Source organism: Castor canadensis, chromosome 7 (genome assembly GCF_047511655.1).
Source record: "Castor canadensis chromosome 7, mCasCan1.hap1v2, whole genome shotgun sequence".
Taxonomy (NCBI): domain Eukaryota; kingdom Metazoa; phylum Chordata; class Mammalia; order Rodentia; family Castoridae; genus Castor; species Castor canadensis.
The window spans coordinates 80,586,216-80,609,758 of NC_133392.1; the positions used below are offsets into that span (position 1 = coordinate 80,586,216).

A 23,543-nucleotide genomic window follows, 5' to 3' on the forward strand; every position below is an offset into this window, starting at 1 on the left:
CTTCCCCTCACCCCTAAACTTCCCAACAGAGCAGCCTGTGAGAATTCCTACCCCTGGGGGCTGTGGCTTCTGAGATAAAAACCCTCAGGGACTTGTGGGGGACCTTACTATTTGGCCTCCCCAGTCTTGGGGACTCTGCTCACAGCTACCTGGACAGCCCACCTTCCCCAAGAGCTTCATGGCCATCCCAGACCCCAGTCTTGTCTATCTAAATCAGCACCCATCGCTACCACCCTGAACTGCCCAGCGCCACAGTTCACTCCCTCCCTGGAAGGCTCTTGGCAAGGTTGGGATCCTCCTGAGGTTTATTGGGATGGTGACAGATGTTCCGGGTAGGCAGGAAAGGCTGTGCAGCCCTCTCCTTCAAGCCAACCCCCACCCCTAAGCCTCTTGGGGACCCTCACCGGGATCTTGAAGGTGTCCACAGAGACCTGGTTCTCCATGGAGTCCAGTGATGGCCGGCGGGCACCAGATGAGGAGTAGCTGACTGGGAAGGCCTGGGCGGGTCGGCAGAAGGTCATCTCAGCAGAGGCGATGGGTGGTTTGTGGGCATGTTTGTGGTAGCGGTGGATACAGAAGGTAGACAGTAGGACAGAAACGATGAAGGAGAAGAGGACGGCAGCTGCAATTACCGTACGGCACAGCTCATCACAGAGGGGGCCTGTGGCAGGGATGCCATAACAAGTTTCAGCAGGGGGTGCTACTGTGAAGGCCTGAGCCTGCCAACAGCACCAACTGGGCACAAGCACTGTGTACTCCCTACTCTAGACTGCTACCATCCTCTCAGGTAGAAACAGAGGCACAAAGAGGTTGAGCCATCTGCCAAGGTTACACAGCAGAGACAGTATGCCAGCTGCACCAACTCATCTTGGAAGGCTGGCAGGGAAGTCAAAGTTTTCCTCTGTTCCAGATGTCTGGAATTTTCTTCATGAGAAGGTAGGAGAAGAGCTCTAAGGATCTAAGGATCCCTAGACTAAGGATCTAAGAGCTGGGACCAAGGGGCCTATGATAACTCAGATACCAGGAGAGTGTCCCTGGCCACAAGCAGGAAAGCATCCCCCAGTGTGGTCAGGACGGCCTGAACCTCCCATTATACCTGCTGCCCTTGAAGGTGGCCTGGACGCTCTGGTGGAGAGAGTGGGTCCCAGCCAGATGGTGACCAGGGCTCAGCAAGAGTCCAGCACAGGGACATCTGACCAGAGGACAAGTTATTTGGAGGAAGGACTGCTTTTCTGGCCCATTCTTCTTTGAGAACCTGGGGCCCAAAAGACACGCTGTAGGGGCCCTGCCTCTATCTAAGGCTGCACCAATGGGGTCATAGGTCGAGGCCTCTGCTCACCCTGGCTGTCCTCTGGCTCGCAGAAGCACTTTTTCTCCTCTGGGAAGCAGTTGCAGGTGCCGTAGCCAGCTCTAATTCCTCGGCGCTCCCCTGGCTCGTGCCCCCCAACAATGCTGCCTCCTGAGGACAGATGTAGCCCAGTGAGCCTCCCAGAGTGATCTGACAACCCAGAGTCCCCGCACTGCACAGAGCAGTGTCTCAAGAGAGCAAGGGCCCTCTCCACTTAGTGCCCGGGAACGCAGAAGCCCTGCCCAGCTGGGCAGGGGTCCCAGTACAATGTCCCCAAGTTGGTTACCTGTTCTTGGGAGGGAGAGGGGAAACCATAGTCTTCCCAGGTCCCTGCTGAGGTCCCGGAAGACACTACACATGGTTACTCATTAGGAGCAGAGGAGGGTGGTGGGGTGAGTGAGAGGGAAGGTGGGTCCCTGAGTGAGCCATTGGGAAGGGTGGGCTGTCAGACTCCAACAGTTTGGGGCACAGAACCACTGTTCAAGTGAAATGTTAGGAGGCTTGTCTGACACATGCTCAGTGAAATTACCATCATGCAGTTTTTGTTTTGGGTGGTGCTCTGCCACTGAGCCATACCCCAGCCCAGCTTGATGCATTAAATGGATGGATGTAGCATCTCTGGTTGTGTGCAGGTTGGGGGTTCGAGCCTCTCCACTGTGAGCTCTCTCTGCCCCTTGCTTGTCCCTGACCACTGATTAAAGGCCACTACTTCAGGCCAGGCAGGCAGCTTACGGAGGCAGTCCTGGGGGCAGATGTTGATGTCCTGGCTCTCCACAGCATCGCAGTGGCCATCAGGGCAGGTCCTGGTGCTGGGGGAGCAGGTGGAGAAGTTTCTGGTGATCCCTGTGACATAACACACAGTAGCTGTCACCTCATGTAGGAATGCCCCCACTGTTACACTGCTCCCCAGCCTCCTAGGCAACCCTGCTCTCTATGGAAAGGGAAACTGAGACTTTAGCAGAGAAACAGCACGCACTTCTCAGCTACCAGCAGAAGCATCCCTGAGGAATGCTAGGCATAGGGGTCCTGAGTGCTAGGGGCTGGGTAGTTCCAGGGCTACAGACAGCCTTCCATCAAGGAGGCTGGGACCTTCTGAAGGCTGTTACCTCAAGTGGGATCCTTGTGGTGGTCACACTCACAGTGAGACCCTTGTGCCCCCAGGACCATGTCCTTCTGGTCTAGGAACTCCTGAAAGAGCCACCCTGTCCCCTGTACATCTTAACTTTGGCTCAGACCTTTCCAAGACTGGAATAAATCCAGCTCTAGGTCTAGGATGACAAAGGCCCTCATGACCCCACATCCTGCCTGCCCTCTTTGCCAGCATTGGAGCCACACGAGGCACAAGGGAGCAGACAAGGATTAGTGAAATATGGGGCCTACAGGACCCCATATTTACAGGCCACCCTCACCCCAGCTGGCCACAAGCACTGGCCTCCCTCAGGCTCCTGGTGCTTACCTTTGCCATCTCCCTGCCTCCACTCGCATCTGCCTGTCAGAGAACCCAGGCCGCCGCACTCCTCACACTCAGGCCGCCTCTTGCTGACTGCGCAGGACAGGGGGCAGCCTACCTCCTCGGCAATGTCTGGGGGTGGCAGACAAGCCAGGGTCACAGGGGCTGGCCCGAGCCCAGCATCCAGCCAGCACCCACAGACAAGGCAGCTCCCGCCGCGCTGCCCCTGAGGGTCAAGCCCAGGTTTAGGGGTGATCTGAGAATACTGGATGGGGGATAGGACACCAGGGTCACAGGTGGGGCAGCTCCTGTGGGGAGTAAGGACAGGAGGAAGATGTGAGGGCAACCAGGAACAACAAAAGACACATAGGATGCCCAGTTACACCTAAGTTTCAGATAAATAGTGAACAGCTGTTCTGTGTATGTTTGTCCTTAACATTGAGGGGACATATTTGTCGTTGACTTCCAAGAAGCCTTTCAAATACTGCAGGGGACAAACTTCTACAGATTGAGTGATCCTTATCTGAAATATGTGGGACCAGAAGTGTTCCAGATGTTTTCAGATCTTGGACTATTTGTATAAACATAATGAAGTATCTTAGGGATAGGATCTAAGCCTAAACACAAAATTTATGTTGTTTCAACATATACCTTATACATACAGGCTGAAGGTGATTTTAGACAATTATTTTTGGTAGTACTGGGGTTTGAAGTCAGGACATCCCACTTGCTAGGCAGGCCCTCCACCACTTGAGTCACTCTGCCAGCCCTAGACAGTATTTTTAATGGACTTGCAATTTGCCACAAGGTCAAGTCTATAATCTTCCACTTATGGTGTCATGTTAACAATCAAAAACTTTCAGATTTTGAAGCATCTTGGATTTTCAGATTAGGGTCACTTGAACCTGTACCAAAAATTATTTGTCTTTTATCTGAAATTCAAATTTAACAAGGGTTGTGTTGTGGGGAGAGGAGTAGGAGAAGCCTATGAGGACATAAGCATGGTTGTACTCAATGTTCTGCAGGCTGAATTTGGCAGAGCCCCAGATGCAGAATAGGGCAAGAATAAGCTGCAGAGCAGCTGCTTTTCCTAAACTGTTTAATGCAGGTTTCTCCTGTTACAATGTCACGCTCCTCCTGGAGAACCTAGAAAACGTTGCTCCACCTCCTAGCTGAAGGAGGATGCAAGGCTTTTTGATGAAGGTAGGCTTTTGGATGAAGGGAGGTTTTTTGATGGGGGTTTTTGGCTGAAGGGAAATTGCTAGATGGAGATTGCTGAAGGGAAAAGAACTGCTGAAGAATTGCTAAAGGGGAATTGCCAAAGAGGGGTTGACAGAATTCGTTGGCAGCTTGCAAGGGAATAGCCACTGTTGTTTGTCTGCAAGTCTGAGGGCTGAGACTTTAAGAAAGCTAAAGAGAGAACATGGGACAGTGCAAGTCTGCACCAAGAACTTTAAACATAGGCTTTAGTAAAGCTAAGCAAAAGAGAACATAGGACAGTGCAAGTCTGAGCACCAAGATTTTAAGAAAGCTAGAGTGCAAAGGAACTAATGCAGAAACTTTAAAGCGACAGAGGCCAATAGGAGAAGGGGACCAGGAACTAGAGAAAAGGTTAGTTCGAGAAGAATTAATTTAGAATGTAACACATATGTACAGGAAAGCAATGTGAGTAAACTCCCTGTATAACTATCCTTATCTCAACCAGCAAAAACCCTTGTTCCTTCCTATTATTGCTTATACTCTCTCTTCAACAAAATTAGAGATAAGGGCAAAATAGTTTCGCCTGGTAGCGAGGGGGCAGGTGGGGAGAGGGAGGGGGAGGTGAAAAGGGAGAAGGTGGGGAGAAGGGGGGAGAAATGACCCAAACACTGTATGCATATATGAATAAAAGAAATAAAAAAAAAAGAGAGAACATGGGACAGTGCAAGTCTGAGGGCAAAGACTTTAAGAGAGATTATGTTAAGAAAAGCTAAGAGAAAACATAGGACAGAGCGAGTGTAAGGAAAGAGACTTTAAAGAATAGAAAAGAAGCCTTTTAGAAGTGAGGTTTTAAAGAATTGTAAGGGAGTAAGGCCTTAAAGAAAAGATAGAGAAAAGGAGCAGAGTAAAGAGAAGAGATTAACAGAGAAAAGAAGCAATGAGGCTGTTGTGCATCTTCACCTGAACACCCAGCACATCTGGCCCCAACTTTCTGTCTGTCTGTCTATCCTGTGTCCTTTCTGCACCTCCCGTCACCCTCAGTTAGGCCTAGTTATGTTCCTTAGTAACGAGGGAGCGAGATAAAGCTCACTTCGTTGTGTGTCTTATCTGGCAGCCCCCAAACAGGTACGTGTCTAGGATTTGTTGAAGGGGATGTGAGTGGAGCTGTTCAGTACATGGTCACTCTGGCTTATACTGGTTCTCACTGCCTCCACCATCCTTCCATTCGGGCTGTGCAGTGTGTACTGTTATTCTCAATGTGGGAAGGGAGGCCTTGGGCAGCAGGCCAAGGCCCAGTCTCACCCCATCCCTCCGTGGAATCCGGCACTTACGTGTCCCCTCCACAGTGACAAGCAATGGGGCCTGGGCCTGCCTGCGAGTCTGCCGGTCGGTGGCCACCACTGTGTACTGAAGCTCTGCACACTCAGGCTGCCGCAGGGCCTCAGTGTCATTCACGAACAGGGTTCCAGATGTATCCTTGACTGAGGTGACCACGCCCAGGGCACTGCAGTTGGCACTGGAAGGCTGCAGCTTGTACTGGACCTGAATGCCGCTGAACTCCTGGCAGTTTTCCACACAGACCTTCCCAATCTGGGGGGAGAGGGGAGGGTGGCAGCAAAAGGCTAAGCTGGTAGCTAGAGAGGCTCTGGGGCTGCCCAAGTACCAGGGTGGTCCCTAACTTGGCCTGGGGAAGACAGCCTTCCTGAATGTCCCATCCTTCACCCCCTGGGAACCTGCAGACCCCCACCTGCTCAACCCTTCTGCCTGGTTCTGCTCAGATCACCAAGTCACTAGCTGTGCGTGCTCCTAGAAGTGAGAGGAGAGGTCAACGCCCCTCTCCCAGAACCCAATCATCTGTCAGAGCACTGCATCCCAGCCATGTGTCTACCACAGAGTGGTCATCCCACGTGAGGCCAGGGTCATCCTTGGGACTTTGGGAACAGAGTCTGGGGATGCCAAGCTCTGAAGAGGGGCCATTGAAGCTAAGAGCTCCAGAAGTGGTGAAGCCCAGAGGTGGGGTGGGGGCTGTCTGCAGGTGCACAGCCATGCCTTAAGGTCAGCTTTGCTGTACCCAGGGCAGAGCCAGGTGCCTCCAAGCCACATCTGATGCCATAACAAAACCAGCTTCTTGAACCACCTCACTTTCCCCTACAAAATATGTTTCCTTCCACCTTCTCAAAACTATCCAAGGTCTCCGGCCTCAATTCACAATTTTAAAAACTGGGAGAAGGTAAGAAACCACAGCGAACCCAAGGCCAGATCCTCCAGTGACACCCTCTCCCTTCCAGTCCCCCTTTGAGGCTCCTCAGGCCTTTTGTCTTGTCAGCCCCCATCCTTGACCTGCTACTACCCCCATGGCCTTTTATGGGGGAAGGCCAGGGCCATGTCGAAGGGTGGGGACCCTGTGTGCTGTTGTCAGGAGTGGATGGGGGCCTGGAACCAAATGTAAGAATTAAGAAGCCACTGGGACAAGAAGAGGCAGCCCCAAACCTGAAGAGGATTTGTTCTACATGCTGCAGTCGTGAAGTCATATGTGCTGATAAACTTAAAAAGCACTTAAAAATTTGAAAAAGAACTTCCCTCATCTTTAATGAGCATTTATGACTGGCTTCTCTCTCTCTCTCTCTCTCTCTCTCTCTCTCTCCTTTTGTTTTTTGATTCTGGGGATGGAACCCAGGACCTTGTGTAGTATACCATGGAGATACATCCCAAAGCCCTTTATTTTTCCATATTTAATCATTATTTTCTAAACACGAATATAAATACATTTCTTTTGGTGGTACTGGGGTTTGAACTCAAAGCCTTGCAGTTGCCAGGCAGGTGCTCTACAGCTTATAAAAACATTAAATGCACTTACAGAAAGTAAAAGTGTGCCCCACCTCCCCCCACCAGAGGGCACCACTGTTAAGGGCAGTCTGTTGCATGCTTGCAAATTCTCATCAATGAAGATTTGCTGTTGTCTAAATGGAGTCACCAGAGACCAATGGTTCTACAAACCATTTTACCACTGAGTAATCCACCAGCAACATCTTTCCAAGTAGCCATATACATATATACCCAGCATTGATTTTATGTTAGTGCAAAAAAAAAGGTTTTACAGGTGCCAAGGGGCTCAACAAGCTCTGAAGAGGGGGTGGGGGTTCTCCTGGATGAAATGACAAAAGTAGAGGGGCTTAAGATTCTTAGAGGAGCACCCCTGGGCCTCTTCTGACACCCAGGCTACTGCCTCCTTGCCCCTGTGTCAACAGCTCCACCTGGGCAGCTCTGCATGGGGTGACCTGGGGAAGGGCGTCATCCATCCCCCAGCCTGCCTATAATCTGCTAAAAGGAGAGTCCCACCCTTGGACACTTCCCAGGTCTAGGCAAGCAGTGGGCTATGGCTCACCTGGGCATAACGATGGGCCCTCCTACTCACGGAGAAGGAGTAGGTGCTGGGCAGGTGCAGGCTAATGGGCAACACAGACACATTGAAATGGAGGAGGAGGACACCTGCCCCGGGACCCTGGAAGTCTGAGTCATTGACCAGCACAGCCAGCTGCAGGATTCGGCTCTCTGAGATGGGGAGGCTCCGGTTGAGAACCAGCTCTGTGGGGATGGGGCACAGTGATGACAACTGAACTGCTGTAGTCCAGGATTGCTCCCCCATGCCACATCTCCTCCCAGGCACACAGCCCTGCACACACATGCAAATACCTACTTTCTCACACGCATGCTCAGATAACAGGTCTGATGGTCAGCCCTAAGTTAGAACCACTATTTAAAGGCTGGCCATCCTGCTGAGCTGAGTCTCAGAGAAGGTGTCTCAGCTGAGACAGCCTAGGTGTGTGCACGTGTGCATGCATGTATGTGTGCATGCACATGGTGTGCGTGCTGTCTAAAGTGTTTGTGTGGCGTGGGGGGGTGTATGTGGTATGTGGTGTATTCTGTAATTAGGTGATATGCATATGTTATGTGTGCATGTGTGTATTTATGGGGTATGTGTATACAGGTGGCATATAGAAATGAGGTTTGTGTACAGGGTGTTTGTGACACAGGTTGCATGCTGCGTTTCTGTATAGTCTGTGTGTGGTATGGGGATGCATGTGGTATAGTGTATTTTGGCGTATGTGGTATACGACGTGTCTGGGGTTAGTTTGTGGTGCGGAGTATGTGTGCATGTGTGGTGTATAGGGTTGTGTGGTCACATAGAAGCTCAGCCAGCCTGCAGGTCCGGGAAGATACCACACCACCAGCCCCTTACTGTAGTCATGCACAGTTGCCCGCACGAAGCTGGTGTTGGCCTGGGCCAAGGTCTCGTTCGGCGCGTGCTCCACCCGGAAGGTCTGCTGGGCCCAAGGGTCCCCGGGGAGCAGCGTGCTTGTGTACCGCCTCAACAGCTCCCCAGATGCCGGTACCACATCCGCGTCGAACACACGCAGTGTGGCTACCACAGTGCCCTGTGGGATGCAGGAGCACCAGTCAGAGCAGGTGCCCTGGGGAGGCCACATGACCCAGCACAGCCCACAGGGGGATCAGGTGTGCACTGTCAGAACCAGCTCTGGGGACAGACGGACCACCTGCCAGCTGGTCCCAGTCACCTTCCAAGAGTCACTGTGCCTCACCTGTGCAACAGGTGACCTCCCATGAGGAGAATCACAGCAAGTGCTCAGGTGTTGTGCTGACAGGTCTCATCCAGGTCCCCACACTGTAGGAGAACCCTCACTCTCCTGAGGAACATGGGCCCCCAGGGCGAAGATATGCAGTGACAGATGTTAGAACAGGAACCCAAACCCACACGTACAACAGAACACTCCTTCCCCAAATATTTTCGGTACACATGTGGGAAAGGGTTGTGAGCAAAACCAAAGGGGACCTCGTTCCCTGATCACCACGCTTCCTGTTGTCACCCCAAGGCTGCCCAGAGGTGTGCTTTCCTCTGGTCCCAGACCGCCCTCTCCCCGCACACCTCTAGCAAACCTGCACCTAGAGGACCCAGAGAAGCAGGTGGTTACCACCTCTCCCCCATTTCCATTGGTCCGAAGAGCAGAGCGGGCTGCAGGATGGACCTATGCCCAGCAGGTGGCGGTCGCGCTTCACCTGCGCAGGCCAGAGATGGGCGGGGCCGGGAGCGCCGGGAGATCCCCAAGGGATGGGATCCGCCTCTCTGTCTCTCTCCAGCACCTCTCCTCTCCCTGAACTTCGAAGGCTCTCTGGTGAAGTCTGGCTGCCTGCGTCCTGGCAGATGCCTCCTTGGAGAGGCATCGCGCTGCTCAGGCATGCAGTGGCACAGGTGAGCCAAGGTGTACTCCTGACACTCCCTGGGACAGACAGCCCGAAAGACACAGGCCGGGCATCCAGGGCCCAACTGGCTGCTGGCAGGCAGGCAGCCCGACAAACGGAGGCACAAATGAACCAAGGAACAGACATGGTTGGATGACTAGCCAGCCGACTAAACAGACCAAGGAAGAAATTGCAGGCAGAGACAGACATCATTCAGATAGACATAAGACAAAAGCACCTCCTTTCGCTTGAACTCCACCACCGCGTTGGTGGAATCCACACCCCCAGGGAAGGTGGGTGCTGAGTCGTCCTCATCGTACACGGTCACCGGGAAGGGCACCATCACCTTCTCCTCACGCGCACCAGTGTGTACTGTGCACTCGGCCACCAGCTCATACTTCTCCTGCTGCTCGCGGTCCAGGGCCCAGCGTGTGCTCACCTCCAGGCTGTCGGGAGCACAGCGGAAGGGCAGACTCTCACCTGCCACGGAGCAGACAGGGAAACAGTGTGACCACCGGTAGGGAACTGAGGAAGCTGCCTTCCCCAGAGGCCCACCTGGGGTGGCAGACTGGGAGGTAGCTCTGCAGTAATAGCTGGACCCCAGTGTGTCCCACCTGGAGAGGGTGACTAGCACCTCCAAGCACAGGTTTGTGATAATGTGTGCTCACTTGCTTTTTTGTGACTACAGCCCTCACTCATGCTGATGGGCAGGTTGGGGACCAGAAGGCCTGTTTCAGGGTCCTCTCCCCTGATTACCTAGGGAGGGCCTGAGCACCACCCCGCCACCCCAGCCTCTACTTAGAATGGGTTTGTATGGGGAGCCATGGCTCCAGGTCACCTGCAGGCCCAGAGAGCCACTCTGAACATTGGCTTTTTTTTTTTTTTAATGTTAGCAAAATTTTAAACCACAGAAGCAATATTTGCTCATTTTAGGAAATGTGAAAAATAAAACCACAGTTCTACCACTTGAAAATGAATGTAGTGGCCGGGTGCCGGTGGCTCAAGCCTATAATCCTAGCTACTCAGGAAGCAGAGATCAGGAGGATCATGGTTCGAAGCCCATCTGGGCAAATAGTTCACGAGACCCTATCTCGAAAAACCCTTCACAAAAATAGGGCTCTTGGAGTGGCTTAAGGTAAAGGTCCCGAGTTCAAGCCCCAGTACTACACACAGACACAGACACACACACACACACACACACACACACACACACACAAAATGCAGGGGACATTTGGTGTACGATTTGACATTAACATGTAGGTACTTCAGAATGTGAGGTTCCCATCTCTGCTGTATACCTTTCTTGTGTAATCTGAGACCAGTCATTTTTTTCTCTCCTGCCCTAGTTTCCTCTCCAGCAGGCAGCTGGCTCCATGCCTGGCACTGCGACAAGCTCTACAAAATGACTCACAGGACAGGGACTTCAGAAATGACTCAAAAACTGAGACTGCACATGTGGGAAATGCTTCTCATTGGCTCTTTCCCTCACATTTTATGATTACAAAAAACGCTAAACAAAACTTCTACAATTTTTACTGAAAAGGGACAGAATGCAAAACCACTGCTTTGCTACCACCTGGTTCAAAGTCACCTACGCCTGTCCTAGGGAGGAAGAGAGCGCTGTGGGAGTGGGAGCGACAGCCTTTCCTCCTGAATTTAGATTTTCAGCACATCACCAGGTTTGCGTTCTGTGCACGTGGTGTGAACCCAGGCTGCACTTAATGCTGACCCCACTGAGTTCCATGCCTAAGCTGGTCTCCTATCAGAGTGTGCCAGGAAGTTCTTGCTTCTCATGGCCCTCAGTTTTCAGTCCTGTCCTTGCACTCAGGGGTCTCTCCCGAAGCCTTCTGACTGTCTCCCTGCTTCCACCCTACACTTCTGACCCCAAATCATGTCCAACACAGAAGTCTGCCTAATACTTATAAGGGCAAGTCAAGTCCTATCAACACCCTTTCCTCCAAGTCTTCCATGTCCCCATGTCCCTCAGGATGCACAGTCCTGAAAGTTGTTCCTAGACCTGGAACTACCTGCCCCTGTTGTCTTCTACTTTCCCTCGTAGCTCACTGCAGTCAGCCACAGAGGTCCCACACTGGCACCCTCCAAGGGGCTAGATCTGCCCACCTGGCGCCAACTCAGCTTTGATGGGCACTCCAAGCTGCCCTGACCACCCAATTGAAGACAATAGTCTCCACCATTCTCCACTCCCTACTCTCCCAGCTTTTCTTTCTATCTCACTCCTTCCAGAGGCAGCCTGATTTCCTTGACACATTTGTGGGCTCCATCCCCCAGAGGAATGGAAGCTCCAGGCAGGCTGGATGCCACCCTATGTATTCACAATTTTCATCCTTAGCTCCTAGAACAGTACTTGATCCATGGCAGGCAACCAAGAGATATTTCTGGAATATTAAATGGTAGTGAAGAACAAACCAGATGGTTCATGTGAAGGGTTCATAGTGCTGTACCTAGCATGCAGCAGGCACAGAGGAATGGCCTCATAAGGATGGTACTCACCCTGCAGAAGCCTGTAGGCCACGCTGATGTTGGGGCAGAGGAACTGCATGGGCAGCAGGCGGAATTGGTGGAAGGTGCCAGGGGGCCTGTTCTCCCGGATGCGGAAGGAGAGGCTTGTATCTGGGAAGCAGAGCTCCCGGGGTGTGAGGGAGCTGCAAGCTGGGAAGGAGGTGTTGATGAAGGAGAAGTACACGCGGGCACAGCCCGGCCACTGGCACTCGCCTTCACGTAGGGGCAAGGATGACAGGAAGACCTGGAGGAAGATGGTGAGCAGGGGGAAACCACCATCTGCAGAGAGAGAAGAAAGCAAGACCCTGCCACACCTGCCAGGGTGTGGGAAATGGGGATGGGCTAGAGCTCTGGGATTCACAGCCCTGTAGTCCATAGAGCTCTGCTGGGCTCTCCAGCCCAGCTGCTACCTCCCCATCTCTGCTGCAGGTTCCTGAGGCCTGGAGCACCAGTGCCCCTCACCCATCTCAGCTCAAATGCCCTCATTAGTGACTGGGTCTAATGTTCTCTCCCACCCATGGCTGTGTTCTTAGGGTTGGCTTCTGCAGCATGCGGTGACCAACTGTACTCCCTGCCACTACAAACTCCACCAGGTAGACTTCCCCAGCACCAAGAGGGGGGATTTCCAGCAAGTTCTACCATGGAGACACCACAGCAGCTTCAGTGAGAGCTGGGGCAAAGGCTCTCCCTGGCCCTGACTTGTGGCTGCTGCTCCTTGCAGCTGCTCTGCCTATATTCCTGAGTTTTCTTTGCATATTGTTAATCTGTCCATCCCACCTGCTGCAGTTAATAATTCTTTCCACAAACTTTTCCTGTTCAAATCACTGTGTGGCTTCTTTCCTGACTGGACCCGGTAGTGCCCAAACATGGATGGCTCAGGCCTCCAAGGAAATTTAGGCCCACAGCAAATTCCATCCTGGCCCCTACCCTACCCAGAGGCTCTAGTTCCTCAGTTCCTCACTGCAGCTTAGGAAGAAGATGGTGGCAACTAGGGTATATGGAAGGGAGGCCCACACACCCTATGCCTGCCTCCATAGGAACTAACTGTTCACTGCCTCAGGACCCTGGCTGCACTTGGCAGCTGCATCCAACATTCTGCCCATGTGGGTAGTGCTGGCTCAGCACATGACATGGCCTGCCTCTTGCTCATGGACTGGGACCGAGGGCCATTGCAATGGCCCAGTGAAGCTATGCCTCAGAGGAGGCGCTAAGCCACTGGGTGTACAGGTACCATTTCATGCCACAATGAGGCCTTGATTCCAGCTCTGTCTGACCCCTGCTCTGTGCAGCTCACTGGCTCTCCCTTCTGCTCCAATCCCCTCCCCACTCCATCCCCTTCCCCGCACAACTTGACCAGGCCAGTGTCCCAACCAGGTCAAGAGCAGCTGCTGCAGTTGGGAAGATAGACTTTCTGGGAACTGCCACATCTCTAGCAACTTCTAGATCACCAGCTAAATCAAGTCCTTGGGATCTTTCCAGCCTCTGAGAATCCCTCTCTCCCCATATGTGTGTCCCTGTTAACCTCACTACTAGAGAGGGCACCTGTCATCCACACAGCTCTCCTAACTTCCAATAGCCTCAGCAGGCCCCAGGCTGTCAGTGCCTCTAAACTCCTGGCACCCTCACCTCACAGGGAAGTCAGCCTCACCCTGTCCTTTGCACCCTCTCCCCCAGGAGCTCTGAGGATGCCATCCACTGTGCCTCAGTTGGCAGGTGAGCCAAGGGTGGCTTGGTGAGGTAGAGGTGAGTGTGGGGTCACTCCCTTACTTCGGATGCTGAGCTTCTCCCAGGAGGTATGGTCCAGGCTCCGGTTGAGGTAGAGAAGGCCGGTGTCTTCCTGAATGCGGATCCAGTCATTCTCATGCAGCCGTGCACGGTAGGCGCCATAGAGATGTTGGCCCAGATGGAAGCTGGGTACCTCCCCAGGGGCATCCCGCAGGGCATGGACGTACAGCAGGGGCATGCCAGCTGGCTGGTCCACAAACAGCCTCTCCCAGTAAGCATCCCTTGAGAAGTAGAGGCCCAGAGGGGCTGCGGAAGATAGGGAGGTGTGTGAAGGAAGGTGGAGTAATGGATTCTTTAGGGACAAACAAAAATTTACGTTCTTATCTTAGCAGGAATTTCTCACCTTTAGTCTGAAGAACAGGAACACAAAATTATTTGTATAGCCAATCACAGACTGAAATGACCTTGCATTAAAATAGAAAAAGAAAAGGAGGAAGGAAAGGGGAGGAAGTATGGGACAGTTGTGGAATCATTCTCAATTCCTCAAGTTTGATAAGCCCTGAATCACACATGAGCTGAGTTTGCACAGTCTTCTGAACAAAACACCTAGAGTCAGAGTTTGCAAGGGGAAGGACACTGCCAGACAGGCAGGGCAGCAGTCACAAGAAACTAAGTAAGCACTTTAGAAGGAACATACCTTCATCTAAGCATTACCCCTATCATATGACACAGAAATTCCACTATCTAGTAGAAACGAAAGCATACATTCATCAAATGACTTAACCATAAATGGTAGAATTATTTGCAGGGACCAAGAGCTGGAAACAACTTTGATGCCCTCCATTGGGTGGATAAGCAAACCAGTAATCCACACTATGGAATCCTACACAACAATGAAAAGGGATGAGCTACTGATAAACACACACACACACACACACACACACACACACACACACACACACACACACACACCTGGGAGGAGAGGGTCTCACAAACATCATGCCCAGCTGAAGCAGCCAGGCAGAAAAAATACACATGGCATGATTCTAGATCAGACTGTTGGGTGGGAATGGGATTGACAGCCTGGGAGAGGCAGGAGGAGAATGTAAATGTCCTGTGTCCTGTAAGTTTCACCTAAAAAAACTGAAAAGCTAAACCTGGAGGGAGATGTGGGCAGAGGTGTAACCACCGGGAAGATGCTGGCTGTCGGCTTAGCTATGACTGGGTGAGCCTGCAGGAGCTCATGGTGCTGGCCTACTGACTGTGTATGCCCAATAATCTTCACAATACAATGTTTTTTTAAATACAAAAATCTCTTTGGAGACCTTGTGCACCATTGATGGGAATATGTAATGTTATGGCAGCTGTGGAAAATAGTACTGTGGTTTTAAAACATTGAACACAGGATTATCATAGGATCCAGCAATTCCACTTCTGGGTATAGACCCAAAAGGTTTTGAAGCTGGGTTTGAAGAGATATTTGTACATTCACGTCCTTAGCAGCATTAATTACAGTAGCCATAGGTGGAAGCAGCCCTAGTATCCCTCAGCAGATGAATGGATAACGAAAGTGCGATACAGATAGCATACACAATGGAATACTTCAGCCCTCCAAAGGAAGCCATCTGACATATGATACAACATGGACGTTGAGGACATTATGCTTGTCATAAAGGGACAAACGCTGCATGACTCTTCCACTTGAGATACCTAAAGCAGTCGCATTCACAGACAGAAAGTAGACTGGTGCCTGTCAGGACTGGGGGGAGGGATGGAGAATTCTCATTTAATGGTTTAGTTTGGGATGACGGAAAAGTCTGTGGATGGTTCTGTGATGGTTGTACGATACTTGGATGTTCTTTATACCATTCAACTGTACACCTGAAATGGTTAACATGGCCAATTTTATGTGTACTTTCCCACAATAAAAGGTAGTAGGAATTTTTAAAAGGGGTAAATAGGCAAAAATTGCTCAAACTATAATGCACAAAAGTATTAACACAAAGAACAGATGCTAGAAACCCTGTGCCCTCAAGAACTAGCCATCTTTTCTCTCAGCTCATTTCCACCTGGGTCCTGTTTCCCTCACAGTTGCCCTTCCAGGCTCTATCAGAGGCTGCCTGTCAGGATGTCACGGTCCCCTCTGGGTATAAGAAAACAATCAAGTCCAACTGGAGTGAGGCGGGAGAACAGGTGAGACCATTTGGGGTCCAAAGTGGCAAGGCAGTTAGAAAATGAGACAGCTTCTTGCACTGTGGAATATTCCTCAAGGACAACCTCAAAGACCAGATGGGAAAGCCAGGAGGGGGGTGGGGCAGGACCACTGGAGTGGCAGGCTGGGAGCTGCAGCTAAGGGAGCCCAGAAATTGTCACACTGAGGGACTCTGGGGAGGGAGTGCCAAGACAGGGCCACCTTCAGCCCCATCCACCCCAGAGTCTCACTGAGGGACTGCAGCAGGAGCTTTCAGATGCCACTCTTCCTCACTGGCCCAGGGGGATGAAGGCTCTCCTCTCCCATAAGTGGTTCTCAGGGATGACCTCTTCAGTAGCTGAGCATGGAAAGGCTGGCTAGCAGCTTCACGGGCTATGACAGCTCCACAAGGCCACAGGGATGGCTCCTTGCTGCTTCCTGGCACAAGGCACGTGACTCAGGCAGAGGGCAGGTCCTGGGAAAGGGCAGCTGATGGTTCCTGGTTCTGTGACGCTGGGTTGGTCTCCATCCAGCTAGGACCCTCTCCAGAGACTTGCAGGCTTGCTTCTGCAGGAGAAGGTCCAACACTGGGGAGCCCAAAGATGGATCCTGGTGATATGGCTTATGGCTCCCCATAGGGGCTTCTGGCCACCGCACATCAGTACCTTGCCAACCACCATGGAGAGGTGTTGGCAGCTGTGTGGTCCCTATGATGTGCAGTCTAGCAAGGTAACATTGGGATTGCCCTGGTCAGGGCAATGACCAGCCTCCCTCACAGACCGGGTATCAGCAGGGCTGCAGCTCTGTGGGTGCCATGCCCAACACCCACTGAGAGCCAGGGACCCAAGAACCTATAGGCCTCTAGGTTTAAGGCCATGTCTAAAGACTGTCCCTTGGAGAGCTGACCCTTTTGGTCACAAAGAAGAAAGAATGCGGCTCACAGTGGCCTCACAGGATGGTGGCCTTGTGATACCATGGGCACCATGCCATGTATGGAGGGGCTGGGCTGGGCTCTGACAGGACCCTTTCTCACCCCACATGATGTCACATATCTGGGCTGCTCCAGGGCCACCAGCTCTCCTCACAATGCACCTATAGGAGGATGCCCCTTCTCAGAGAGGCTACATCCACAAGCTTTCCCCCCAGCATAGCTTGCCTCTGTACAGAGCAACAGGTCTGTCATCTCTCGTTCTCTCTGGGGACTCACACCCTGGCCTGGTCTTCTCAATAGGAACCAACTGCCCTTAGCAGGGCCTCATGGGATGACTCTGTTGATGTCCAGGAGCTGAAGAAGAGCAGCTGGACACCCGTCAGGGAAGATGCCCGGCTCAGCACACCCCACCTGGTATAAGGATGCATTGTGATGCAGGGACTGGAGGGTGGGGGGAGGAAACAGGCCTGTGCTCCCAGCACAAAGACTATGCATACAGGAAGAGGGGCCCCACCTGCCCTCATCTCACAGAGCCAGGCTCTACAGGATCATGTGGGGCCAAGCTTTCTGCTGCCAGAAGGGATTTGCAGGTCGGGCAATGACTATGACCAGAGAGTCTTAAATGCACTTAAAATGCCTCCCAGGTGGTCCCTGTAGCAGGGCACTGCCTTTGGAACACTCCTCCTTGTCAAAGACACTTCTAGTTAGAAACACATGGTCCAAGCGGGGGTGGGGGGGAACCGAGGAGGTGGATGCAGGGTGGATCTCGAGGGGTGCAGCCAAGGCAGTCCAATGGGCTCCTCTTAGTGGGTTCACACTGGGTGTAATGTTCTGCTACCACTGACTTAAAATTCTGCACGATTCCAGCACAAAGGGCCCCACAAATGATGCAGTCAATTGCCCTGGATGAAAGGGAGGAGCTACTGGTGTCTGGAACCATGGGGATGGGTGGCCTCTGCACAACACTGGCCTCCTTTTGGTCTGTTTCTCCAACTGTGAACCAATGAAGGTGTGCTGGGGACAGGGGAGCAGCCAGTAAAGGCTCAGACAGGCCTCCCCTCTGTCTGGGTATGGGTGTTAAGAACCTCTCACTGTAGACACATTAGTGGGTACAGATCCCCCTCTGCCACATTTTCCAGACAAGAACACTGAGACTTGGAAGGTGAGAAACCTGACTAAGATTAGACAGCTTGGCATGCCTGAAGGCCCTGCATCTCAGGGAGTAATGGTGGGAGTCAGGTGAAGGGCAGGTGCTGAGCTCATTGGGAGGCCCAGGGTCCTGCCGGTCACTTGTCTCTCACGGCTGCCACATTTTTGCCTGGAAGGGTTACCTAGCCTGGGCTGAGATTTACTCTGCTGATAGTTGCCCCAGCACCTTGGCCATGTCAACAGCAGGACTCAAAAGGCCTTTCATAGCCTGTGCCTCCAGCTCCCGGGTGTCAGGTGGTGACAGAATCCTTTCCACACCTCATCCACAGCCTTCTGCCACGGTACCTCCTTGGCCTCAGCATGTGCATCTCTTATGGTACACAACTGTGGTATTGCTGGTCTGAGAAACCAAGAGGATTCCTAATGCTACCTCCCAGATGCTCCCTGTGGTTCTGCTTCCCTGGGGCACCTGTGCCCTGGCATGGTGCAGGACTCGTGGGTCCCGCCTCTCATCGCATGCCTGCCAAAAACCCATCAGTGCTCACATTTTGAGTGAACCCTGGATCCTTCACAGCTTGTGCATGTGACACACGTGTGTGTGTGTGTGTGTGTGTGTGTGTGTGTGTATGCATCCTCATGTGCACATGGTGTGTAAGAGACAGAAATGGAGACAAAGGCTCACTTGCCCAAGACCCTGTCTGCTCTCATCCTACCTCCCATCCCAGCAGGTAAGAGACTCAGCATTCAATGGGGTGCAGTGCTGTCCATCTGGGGATAGAGCCTCCTTGGAAATTACCTTCCCAGATGAACCTGGACTGTGCCCACCAGCTGGAGCTGATGGTTTCATGTGGTGCACACTGACACTTGGCTATGGTTTTGCTTCCATTATGTACCTGTTTCTCAGCCTGGCAAGACCATTTCCGATGTTCTACACCTGCCTAAGATGTTAAATTCATTCATATTTGGGTGCAGGTGGAACCAGTCCTGAGCCCATGTCACTCACTCTGTCCACGCATGCATATTCTCAGACTCAGGCTGGTCCTGACCACCTTCCCCTGTCCCCACAGCTTTCTGGCTCCTGGGAAGTCAGCAGAGCAGGGTCTGGGGGTACCGAAGATGCTCCACTAGTGTCTTCACAGTTACTAAGTGTCTGCACAACAGGCATAGGTGTTGCTGACACCCAAACCTGGTGATTAGCCTCCCACAACCCGCAGACACAGATTCCTAAGCTGCCAGAGAGTTGGCCCTGACCCTGAAACTCAGCTCCTCCAGTGGTCTCTAATACCAGCTGCGGAAGGCATGGAAGGCGCTCCTTCCCTGGTGCTCTCCCTCAGCCACAAATGTCCCACATGGCTCTGCCATAGCTCAGGTCACCCCTTCACTGCTCCTGCTCCAACGGCCATGTGAATCCGATTCCTAGCCAGACTGACACAAATGTATGCTTTCATACTCATCTCATGCAAACCATTACACAGCACTGCCTCAAACTCGTCCTCACACACAGAAGCATGGACACTCATACAAATCCTCACATGGTCACAGTCTTGTGTATGGACTCTCACACTGCTGCACACTTGCACTGCAAACCACACCTTTTCACACTGATGCACCATCAACGTTCCCCACAAGCACAAGCAGAGACATCTTCACACTGTTGTACACCTACTCACACATGGTCTCTTGCATTCTCAGTACAGGCTCATTAAGCAAGGCCCTGTCCATGGTTGGTCCCTACGCCTGCTAGGCTGCCCATCAGGAGCCACACAAGGCTCACCTAAGACTCACTGGCATGCCTCTGTGCTGGCCGTGCTGTCCTCTGACCACTTCAGAGCAGACTAGGGCAGGCTCCTGCCTGGTTCTTTACTTCTGCATTCACAGACCGCTCTGATGAGTGCAGAGGTCACGTGTGGAACACAGCCACCCAGCACAGAAACATAAATGCGGCCCCAGACACTAAAATTCTCTCCAGGACAACTGCATGACACTCAGAATTTGGGACTCCCAAGAGAAAAAAAGAATCCTAAGAAAGGTGTGATCCAGAACTTTGTGGAGTTAGAAGCCACCCCGTCATTGCTCAGGGGAACTAGCCCCACTCCAGCCCTTGACAAGTGGCAGACGATGTAGATGACAGTTTTATTATGACCCAGCAGAATCTCCTTAACAGACGATTTCCTAATGCAATCATCTTGCTGGGAATGGGAAACAGACCCCAGGGCCTCCTCCCCAGGGACCAGGGCAGGAGGAGGCCAGCTGTCCCTGTGGGGGGTCCCTCTAGGCCTGCAGGGCAGTCATCCTCAGGATGACTGTCCACCCCTCCACTCCCAGCCAACATTCCATTCACACTTTCTCTTTATTGTAGTGGAGCATCTGATACAGGCAAAGAATATATTTTACAGAACATCTATGCTGAACTCAAAACCGGCCCCACTGAATGGGATACCTAGCAACACTCCTGCCCTGGTCCACTCCAGCTGCAGGAGCCCGTGACTTACCTTTCTCCTGCCTTTTTAAAAAATTTTAAACAGTCTCCCCGACCCCGCTGGGAAGAGAATTCTGGGTGGACAGTTCTTTTTGCTGTCTCTGTCCTCTGAGGCATGACTCTGGATCTGTCAGCCTCTGTGGCTGTGGCTCAGAGCTCCCCACTCATCTGCAGCTGCCAATATTCACTCTCACCGCCCCCGCTGCCCTCAGGACCTCGCATCTATGCTATAGGTGGTGTTCTCCAGCGTCGCGGTGACTCCACCAGCCAGGCTTGCTCATTCTCTTTGATGCCTTCCTCCACCTCAGCTGCTACAGTTTGCGTATGGTGTGTGACTCCCAAAGCTTCATGTGTTAAAATGTAATCCCGGTTTTGAGGTGTTAAGAGGGTGGGAACTTAATGTGACTGTAGTGTTTAGAGGTGGGTAGGATTGCATGAAGTCATTAAAGTGGAGCCCCATAATTGGATCCTAGTAGCTTTATAAAAAGAGAGAACAGACAGACATACACATGTGTATGTGTGCTCCCTGGGTGGATGTGTGCCATGTGATGCCCTGTACCTTCTTCAGACTCTGCAAGCAAGAAGGTCATCACTGGATGTGGTGCCTCAACCTTAGATCAGAACCATGGGCCAAAGTAAACCACTTTTCTTTATAAGGCAGCCTGCCTCAGTTATACTATTATAGTGATAAAAGCTGGACTAGTACATAGGCCTGTCCTATGAGCATTGACAGCTCCTTGCTGTCCTATCCACAATTTTCCCCAGCAAACAGCAGCTACTCCTGTAAGTGCCCTCTATGCTGATGACCATGACATTCCCACCACCAACCCTGACCTCATCCTTGGCCAGCTGCACACCCTCTACTTGCTGATCTGTATCCTCTCCTACCTCCCAGTGTGTCTTGGAAGACAGTCTGCGCCTCCTCACTAAAACCTGTTCCTCCTACTCTGCCCCTTCCCTGTCATGGTACCACCCCTCTGAGCTGTTCAGGCCATATACCTTGGAGTTACCTGGAGCCCTTCCTCCTCCACCCCTTGCAACAGTTCCAACTCCCTTCAGCCATCCACAGCCCAAGCCACCATGTTCCTTGGCCCAGATAACACACTGTGACACGCTTGACCCCACGGGCCACCTGCCACAGAGCAGCCAGGCCAGTCATGGCACCCTCTAGACTCCATCTACCCCAAATTGCCTCCTCAACCTCCCCCATTTCCCCATGAGCTCACCTTGTAGACACCTCACCAAGTCTCTAAGAGCTGAGAGAATGGATGAGCCAAGAACTATATCCATAAATGAACAAACTAGTAAAGAAATAGTTTCACAGACCATGATGTGAAATGGTCAACATCTGGGTGGGGTGCTGAAGGGGTTGAGGTCAGGGGTCAGGGAGGTGAGATCAGATCAGGCAGGTGCTGCTGGGAACCTGGTAGACAGTCAGCACTTGGAGACATGCCCCCGCCCCTTTATGTTCATGGTGTCTTCCATTGTGTTAGTGGTCTTGATGAGGCAGGCAGCTGGCACTGAGCAAACAGGCCTCAGGCCGAGAGCAAAACCACTCACCGTACCTCAGGAAATGATTTACTAAGTATCCTAGGAGCACAGCCAGCTGGTAGCCATCCACCAGAACACAAGTGCAGGTGGGGCCACGTGCAGTGGACGGTAGGGACTCAGTCGCAGGTGGATTTTGCACAAGACTGATTAATTTTGCATTCAGGAAAAATGCAGGTGAGGTTCAATTGCAAATGACAGATTTAGAGGGTTAAGACCCTAGTCTTTAAAACTTATTTGAAACTGTGGGAAAATACACAGAACAAAAACTTGACCATTATCACCATTTCTAAGTGTGCAGTCAACGGTATCCTCTGCAACCATCATCACTGTCCACCCTCACAAGTCTTTTCCCTTGTAAAACTGAAACTCTTGTTTCCTTCAAACATAACTTCTTCTTCCCTCCTCCTCACATCCCTGGAGAGCACCATTCTATCTTCCATCTCTACGAGGTTGTCTTCTCTACAAAATCCATGAGTGGAATCACAGTGTGGTCTTGTGACTGGCTTATTTCACTTAGAAATAATGTCCTCAAGGTCGTCCAGACTGTAGCATGTACAAGAATTTTCTTCCTAAAGAAATAAAAAAGCATTTTCTTTCCTTGTAAGCTCAAATAATACCTCAGTGCACGTAGGTACATTTTATATACTCCTTTATGAATCGATAGTCACGTGGCTATTGTGAATAACACTGCTGTGAACACAGGTGTGTGGACAGATCTCCAAGACTGTGTTTTCCATGCTTTGGGTAGAAATGCTGCATCACTCAAGTCTATGTTTCATGGCTTGAGTTCCTGCCATACTGTTTTCTGCAGTGGCTATGCATGGTACATTCCCACCAACGATGTGCAAGAGTTCCAATTTCTCCACCTCCTTGCCAACACTTTTTATTTCTGTTCTTTTTTTATAGTAGATATCCTGATGGGTGTTAGGAAGTATCACATTGTGGTTTGCTTTGTATTTTCCTATGATGTTGAAAATCTTTTCATGTTCTTATTGGCCATGTGGATATCTTTTTATTTATTTACTTTTTTGAGAAATGTTTAAGTGCTTTGCCCATTTTTGAATCAGGTATTTTTGCTGTTGCTGAGTTTTAGGAGTTCTTTATAGATTCTGGATATTAATCATTTTCTCCCATTCACAGTTACACCCCTGGAATTTCACTGTCTTATTGTGTCCTTGACTCATGCAAATATTTACTTTCATGTAGTCCAGCCCTGCTTTCCCTTTGTCGTCCGTGTTTTCTCACAGGGGCAACTCAAGTTTTAAAAACACACCTGTGGCACCAAGGCCAAGCAGATGCCTCAAGTTCTAAGCCCATCTGGCCTCCCACCTTTGCTCCCTGGCTGTACCACAGGGCAGGTATGTGTCCAGGTATGCTGGCTTCTGCTGCAGTTCCCACTTTGGCTGCTGGTTGCTTACAAAAACTATGGCACCTATGCCTACAGGAGATCTGAGGGCATATAGAGGGACCTGCTCACCTATGCTAACCCTTGACGCTGGGATCTGAGAGGTCAGGGAGCAAGCAGAGGAGGCAGCCTCTGTTCCTGACAGGTACAGAGGGTGACAGGTACAGCTGTGTGCACCTGATGGCTGAGTGCCCCTGCAGGTGGCAGCACAAGGCACCTGGGGCCCACAAAAGTGTTTTAGTTTTAAACTTACGTTAAAATCAAAAGAAGGAAATAATAATGTAGAGGAGTACATAATGATAAAAGTGGCCTGGATTATATTTGTCTTATACCAA

General features: G+C 51.5%; 1 protein-coding gene across 2 annotated transcripts in view; it reads right to left on the bottom strand.

Annotated features, from left to right (window-relative positions):
• Ret (ret proto-oncogene) overlaps positions 1-23,543 on the bottom strand; it is a 52,448-nt gene that overhangs the window by 12,997 nt on the left and 15,908 nt on the right. For both annotated transcript variants that reach the window (XM_074079475.1, XM_074079476.1), the window contains exons 2-11: positions 13,545-13,808; positions 11,769-12,056; positions 9,496-9,737; positions 8,239-8,434; positions 7,384-7,583; positions 5,330-5,588; positions 2,805-2,930; positions 2,081-2,191; positions 1,340-1,459; positions 405-661 (exon numbers count right to left, since the gene is read on the bottom strand). In XM_074079475.1, coding sequence (XP_073935576.1) covers positions 405-661; positions 1,340-1,459; positions 2,081-2,191; positions 2,805-2,930; positions 5,330-5,588; positions 7,384-7,583; positions 8,239-8,434; positions 9,496-9,737; positions 11,769-12,056; positions 13,545-13,808 — 2,063 coding nt within the window. The remainder of the gene's footprint in view (positions 1-404; positions 662-1,339; positions 1,460-2,080; positions 2,192-2,804; positions 2,931-5,329; positions 5,589-7,383; positions 7,584-8,238; positions 8,435-9,495; positions 9,738-11,768; positions 12,057-13,544; positions 13,809-23,543) is intronic.